Below are 7,200 nucleotides of genomic sequence, written 5' to 3'. Positions count from 1 at the left end.
GGGGGAAAAAAAATTTTTTGCCGGGGCCCCTCTCCCCTGGGAAGAGGAAACCCCGGGGTTTTCCCAAAATTTAATCCGGGGCAAAGGGGGCCGGCCAAGGGTTTTTTTTTTTTTTGGGGCTTTTGCCGGCCCTTGGGGAGTTTTTGAGGTGTTTTTGAGGGGAAGAAAAGGTGGCCTTTTTTTTTTAAAAGTTTTGGGCCATTTTTTTTTTTTTTTAAGTTTCCCCTCAAAAAATCGGGGGGGGGGCCCCGGGCCCCGGGTGATTCCAGGCCCCCCCCCCTTTTTTAAAGGCCCGGGCCCCAAAAGTGGGCCAAAGCCCCCCCCCCCCCCCCCCCCGATCTGCCGGCAGAGCACAGCACCCTATTCCCAGCCAACTCGGCCCGCCGGGCTGCCCCCCCCCCCCCTCCACACCCCCGTCTCCAGGCGTGCCACGGCTGGCGGCCACGAGGGTCGCCTTGGGCAAGGCGACCGAGCGGGCAGAAGCGGTTCACACAGGGGTGGCCCTCGGTCGTCGTTAATCGCAGTCTGTGCAGCCGCTGCATTCGCTCCACTTGCACTTCGTTTCGATCGGATGTGTTCGGTAGGCGCAGTACGTCTTGCACTGTGCTGGCGGAGAAGGAGGCAGTCGCGGTGGAGCCGAGCACTCCGTGCAGCCGCCGCAGCCGGCCCACTTGCACTTCGTTTCGATCGGATGTGTTCGGTAGGCGCAGTACGTCTTGCACTGTGCTGGCGGAGAAGGAGGCAGTCGCGGTGGAGCCGAGCACTCCGTGCAGCCGCCGCAGCCGGCCCACTTGCACTTCGTTTCAATCGGATGTGTCCGGTAGGCGCAGTAGATCTTGCACTGTGCTGGCGGGGAAGGAGGCAATCGCGGCAGCGGCGTGGGCGGCGGCGGGGTGGGTGGCGGAGTGGTGGGCGGGGCGGATGGCGGAGGGGTGGACGGGGGCGGCGACGGCGGGGTTGGCAATGGTGCGCACGTTGCCGAGCCGAGCTGAGGCACATGTGCATGTAGTATGCTCTCCATCTGTGTGCATGTGGGCGAGGCCTGCTGGCAGACTCCTTCAATCGACGTGTACAGTGAGGACGCGTACGCTGGGTCCCAGTTGAAGTGATTCAAAAGCATGGAGTTGATATCCTCCTGTGCGCGCACACGCGGCCGGCGGTCACTTGGTTGAGACGCCCTCAGGGGGACGTGTGTGATCGACTGGGCGGGTTCGGGAGCGCTGCTACTTACTTGGGATGGGCACTCGTTGAAGGCAAACCCCTCTTGGAACCTGATAATCTCGCCCCAATCGTTGCATGCCTCCGGAAGCACAAGAGTGCCGACGGGCGCCCACGTGCTGCTGTCGCCAACGTCTTCCATGCACTCGCAGCCAGACTGGCAGTAGCACCAGCAGTCATCGGGATTGTCGCAGTGGTACTCGACGTTCGTCGTGCTCGAATAATCATCTGTGCAAGAGTCGATGCAGTGCTGCAGGGAGCAGTCGGAAGCAGGTCCATCGCACACCTCCTCGTCGAGATCGCTCCGACAGTAACCCGTCGAAGGGAAGCTCTCCCAGCCATTGTACGCCGGACGGACAGGAAACAAGGTGCATTCGCAGCTGCAGAAGTCGTAAGCGCAGACGAGAGGTGGCGGCGAGGGAGGCGTCGGGGACGTGGGAGGCGGCGGCGGCGAGGGCGGGGACGTGGGAGGCGGCGGCGGCGTGGGCTCGCACGATACCGACGACACGTCCATGCCGAAACGCCATCGGTAAACCTCACGTACTTCGCTCTCGGTCTGTGCGCAAGTCGCTTGCTGGCAGGCTTGTTCAATCGAAGAATACTCTTCGACCCCGGGAACGCCGAAGAATTCGAACGGCATGTTGAAGCGATCCAAAAGCGCGGAATTGACCGCCTCCTGTGCGCGCACACGGGGACGGCGGTTAGCTGAGACGCCCTCCGGAGGGCGTGTCCTCGTGACGGGGCGGGTTCGGGAGCACGGCCACACTTACCTGAGATTGGCACTCTTGCCGTGGGCCACAGCAAGTGCCGCACCCCCCATCACAAGTTGGGCATTCGGGGCAGTAGCCGCAGCGGTTTGGCGTACAGTGAAAGAGCTGTCGGCCACGGTGCGCTGGCTCCGAGGTCGTGGGTAGGGACGTCTCTTGAGTCCTGCGACGGTCCAGGATCTCCCGGTCCAGGATCTCCAGGAAGTCTGGCGAGTCTGGCTCCTGTCCCAAAGTCAAGGTGCATCGACAGTTGCAGAAGTCGTCAACGCAAACGAGAGGTGGCGGCGAATTGGGGGGAGGCGGGGGCGAGGGAGGCGATGGGGACGCGGGAGGCGCTGGCGGCGAGGGCGGGGACGTGGGAGGCGACGGCGGCGTGGACTCGCACGATACCGACGACACGTCCACTGTGTCGAAAAGCCATCCGTAACGCCATCCGTAAACCTCACGGACATCGCTCTCAACTTGTTCGCACGTGGGGGAAGACCGCTGGCAGGCTTGTTCAATCAGGTTCGCCGCCATTTCTTCAGAGAGACGCCGATTTATTCCTTCCCAGTCTTGCCAGTTTTCGTGACTCAAAAGGGCCCAATCGAGCTCCACCTGTGCGCGCACACGGGGACGTCGATAAGTTGAGACGCCTTGGAGGGCGTGTGAGATCGACTTGGCGGGTTCGGGAACACTGCTACACACTTACTTGCCATGGGCACTCGTTGAAGTCAGCCCCGTCGCACTGGTTGCAGGCGTGGCCGTTGTTCTCGTCCGAGCCGACGTCCCAGCACGCCTCTTTCCACTCGCCCAAGCAGCATCCGACCGGCTGGTCGCCGCCGCAATGCCAATCAATCTCGTGCGGCGCCGAGCGGCAGCACGAGGCACACGCCTCTGCACTCGGGTCACCTTCGCAAGCAGCGGAGCAGGGCGTCCCACGGACGGCGGGGACCTTTCCAAAAGCCTGGTGTGCCTTGGGCTTCGTCGCCTTGGCTGTGGGCAAGTACTTGAACATTGCCAGCTTCTTAGCTGCGGGAAGGTACTTCTCTTGGGTCCTGCGACGATCGAGGAACAGCGGGTCCTGTCCTGCAGACGTCGGCGTGTCGGCACCGAAGCCAACGGTCGGAGCCATGGTCGGAGCGGAGACAGGCTGGCTCAAAGGAAATTTCAAGGTGCATTCGCAGCTGCAGAAGTCGTAAGCGCATGAGAGAGGTGGCGGCGAAAGTGGGGAGGGCGGGGGCGAGGGAGGCGATGGGGATGCGGGAGGCGCTGGCGGCGAGGGCGGGGACGTGGGAGGCGACGGCGGCGTGGGCTCGCACGATACCGACACGTCCATGCCAAAACGCCATCGGTAAACCTCACGTACTTCGCTCTCGGTCTGTGCGCAGGTCGCTTGCTGGCAGGCTTGTTCAATCGAAGAATACAACCCTTGGCAGTCAGGGCAAGGCTCGGGAGACGGCGACGGCTCTTGGCAGTCAGGGCAAGGCTCGGGAGACGGCGACGGCTCCCCTTCAGAGAGACGGCGTTCTGGGCCGAAGAATTCGAACGGCATGTTGAAGCGATCCAAAAGCGCGGAATTGACCGCCTCCTGTGCGCGCACACGGGGACGGCGGTTAGCTGAGACGCCCTCCGGAGGGCGTGTCCTCGTGACGGGGCGGGTTCGGGAGCACGGCCACACTTACCTGAGATTGGCACTCTTGCCGTGGGCCACAGCAAGTGCCGCACCCCCCATCACAAGTTGGGCATTCGGGGCAGTAGCCGCAGCGGTTTGGCGTACAGTGAAAGAGCTGTCGGCCACGGTGCGCTGGCTCCGAGGTCGTGGGTAGGGACGTCTCTTGAGTCCTGCGACGGTCCAGGATCTCCCGGTCCAGGATCTCCAGGAAGTCTGGCGAGTCTGACCCCTGTCCCAAAGTCAAGGTGCATCGACAGTTGCAGAAGTCGTCAACGCAAACGAGAGGTGGCGGCGGGCTGGGGGGAGGCGGGGGCGAGGGCAGGCACATTCCCGCGTGCAGTGCATCACGCGCCCAAGTATCCAGCATGCTGGACTGCGAGCTGCTCACCCAGCGGGTACTGAAGAGCAAGACCTCCAACTCGGGGCTGTAGAGGCGCGTCACAAACGGGCCACCGCTCTTCAAGTAGTAGGCACTGCGTGCGCTTGCCTCGCTGGTGAAAACGTCGCCGTAAGCCATCCCACCACCTTCTCCTTGCATGTGCCATGTCACCATCCACAGCGGCCGTTCGCAGGGTGCCAAAGGCGGGGTTGAGGGCGGCGAGGGCGGCGGCAAGGGCGGCGGGACGGCTGGAGGTGAGGGCGGCGGCGGCGAGGGCGGCGGGCCGGCTGGAGGCGAGGGCGAGAGCGGCGGCAGGCCGGACGGTGGCGGAGGTGAGGGCGGGGGAGGCGTGGGTTCGAATGCTGCGCACGTGGCCTGGAGAGTGGCACCGGATGAGAACTGTGCTACGAATGATTCAGATAGCACCCTCTCGAGTGCGGAGGATGCGTTCCTGGAGCAAGTGGGATACTCCTGCTGGCATGCTTGTGCAATTGAGGTGTAAGGGCAGCCTGGCTGCAATTGAGGTGAGGCACAAGCCTCACCTCTTCCATCCGCAAAAGCGAAGAACTCCTCAGGGAGGAAACATCCGTCCGGAATTATGCCGAGGCGGCGAGCTAGTCGAGTATTGAGCTCGAGCAAGAAGAGTTCGTCCGTTTCCTCCTGCGCGCCACGCCACGCACACGGGCCGGCGGTTAATGATTATACCGTGCGGGGGTTCACGGAAGCTGCACAAACTCACTTGCCGTGGGCAGTCGGAAGAGTCGACAGGGATGTCTAATCCGGGTCTGCACTGGTTGCAGGCGTGGCCGTTGTTCTCGTCCGAGCCGACGTCCCAGCACGCCTCTTTCCACTCGCCCAAGCAGCATCCGACCGGCTGGTCGCCGCCGCAATGCCAATCAATCTCGTGCGGCGCCGAGCGGCAGCACGAGGCACACGCCTCTGCACTCGGGTCGCCTTCGCAAGCAGCGGAGCAGGGCGTCCCACGGACGGCGGGGACCTTTCCAAAAGCCTGGTGTGCCTTGGGCTTCGTCGCCTTGGCTGTGGGCAAGTACTTGAACATTGCCAGCTTCTTAGCTGCGGGAAGGTACTTCTCTTGGGTCCTGCGACGATCGAGGAACAGCGGGTCCTGTCCTGCAGACTCGGCAAGGTCTATTTTGCCGGGAAGAATGCCTCCGGCGAGGTAGAGGACATACTTGGTCCCGGAGTGCGGCTTCAGACCGTGGACGTACTCTGGGCCGTGAACGAGCCCGGACCCTTTCGTGCTTGGGAAGACCTGCAGCCCGCTCTGCTCGTTGACGCCGATGCTCTCCCCGCCCTCAAACTCGCCGCCCAGGTAGACCTTGAGGATGTTGGTGTCGGTGTCCTTGTGGAGCTTGAGGTGGGTACCAACATCGCTGCGCATCTTGCGGATGAATATGTTGGTGATGCGGGCCCCCTCCGTGTGGTCCTTGAAGAAGGCGAAGAGCTGCCTAGCGCCGTCCTCCCCAACGAGTTCCGCCAGCTTCAGGCGGGGAAGATGAGCGTGGCCCTCCCTCTCCTCCTCGTCGGCAAAGGCGGCTAGGCGGTCGCACTGCTCCTCGCGGAGCAAGGCGAACTTGTGCGTGGCGGTCGCGTTGAGATCACCGCCCAGCTCCTCGACGGCGGCAAGCGCCTGGCCGAGGGAGAGGGTGTAGTCGCCAGCCTCAAGGCGGCGACCGTTGCCGCATGCCTTGGACTTCTTCTGGTTGGGATCACAAACTGGTGCGGCAAGGAACTCCTCAAGGCATTCCGCAAAATTATCCGTAAAGAACTCATCAGGATCAAGAATCGCTGTAGCATGAAGCGTGCATTCGCAGCTGCAGATGCTGGAAACGCAGGTGGCCGTCGGTCTGGAGCTGGCTGGCTCGCACGCGCTGTTGCAGTCGCTCGCGCCGGCAGCGGGCAGTCCGCACGTGTCGCACGTGGATCCGGCGCTCGTGCAATCAGAGCACGCCTCGCAGAAGCCGCTGTCGCCGTTGTCAAAGTTGCAAAAGGCGTCGCTCGCGCACGGATTGCTCACGGAGCAGGCAGGTCGTGCGGGTCCGCACTGGTTGCAGGCGTGGCCGTTGTTCTCGTCCGAGCCGACGTCCCAGCACGCCTCTTTCCACTCGCCCAAGCAGCATCCGACCGGCTGGTCGCCGCCGCAATGCCAATCAATCTCGTGCGGCGCCGAGCGGCAGCACGAGGCACACGCCTCTGCACTCGGGTCGCCTTCGCAAGCAGCGGAGCAGGGCGTCCCACGGACGGCGGGGACCTTTCCAAAAGCCTGGTGTGCCTTGGGCTTCGTCGCCTTGGCTGTGGGCAGGTACCTCTCATGCTTCTCCCCTTGATCCACATCTGCGTCGGCGACAGCGTTTGTCGGAAAGACTTTGCTGTTCACCTCCTCGCGCTTCTCAACGGGCCGGAAATCAGGGAGGGCGTGCACGCAGATGGTGAGCGCCAACGTTACTACTGCATAGTCTCGCGGCCGCATATGTGGCTGCCCAGACAAAGCGGTCGCGATTTGGAGCTGCTTCGCATGTAAATGTTGTCGCGCGTAGTAAATGTAAATGTTGTCATTGAGTCTCGCTCTCATTCTACGACTTATAGGTACTTTTAGGCTCTCTCATTGTTGTGTATTACTGTTGTCGCGTAATATCTCGAGGTTCTCGAGGTGGCAATCTCCTTTGGAGCCGCGCGCGACTTGGATCCACTTAAATGTTCCATCCACAACCTAAAACAAAACTTAAATGTTGCTCTCTCACGGTAAATAAAGCCGCGATTTTGAGCTTCGCGTATTACAGTTTGGGATGGCGACAGACCACAGACGAGTTACCTTGAGCACATGAGCACTGGATAGGGTCGATTCCGCATGGCGCAACAACATGTACATGTACATGTAGAGCGAGTCTTCGAGTGCATCCAGCTCATTGGGGGGGTCATAACAAACACGCACGGTACAGGATCGAGGTGCCTCGCACTCCATGACCATGTGCGAGAACGCAGGGTGTGTGTAAGCCGGTCGAGTAAGTAAGCCGGATGGCTCACAGGCCACCTCTTGCGCCCCGAGCTGACCGATCTACCGCACTGAGCACTGTCGCCCCCTCGCCCCCAACTTGCGGCCCAACCCATCCACCTCGCCGAGCCCGAGATATGCCGAGGTGCTGCAGAACCGCGCGATCTCT

At 62.2% G+C, this 7,200-nt stretch overlaps 1 protein-coding gene across 1 annotated transcript; it reads right to left on the bottom strand.

Annotated features, from left to right (window-relative positions):
* Positions 1-2,664: 2,664 nt before the first annotated feature.
* On the bottom strand, positions 2,665-6,509 carry EMIHUDRAFT_119756 (hypothetical protein; the record flags this gene model as incomplete). The annotated part of the gene is made up of 3 exons (XM_005766060.1): positions 2,665-3,053; positions 4,561-4,678; positions 4,758-6,509. The coding sequence occupies 3 exons, from the start codon at positions 6,507-6,509 to the stop codon at positions 2,665-2,667; spliced, it is 2,259 nt and encodes a 752-aa protein (XP_005766117.1).
* Between the last annotated feature and the right edge of the window lie 691 nt (positions 6,510-7,200).

Source organism: Emiliania huxleyi (assembly GCF_000372725.1).
Source record: "Emiliania huxleyi CCMP1516 unplaced genomic scaffold EMIHUscaffold_524, whole genome shotgun sequence".
In the NCBI taxonomy this organism is placed as follows: Eukaryota; Haptophyta; order Isochrysidales; family Noelaerhabdaceae; genus Emiliania; species Emiliania huxleyi.
The sequence above is the reverse complement of the archived record's forward strand: the minus strand, read 5'-3'. Positions and strand labels throughout refer to the sequence as shown.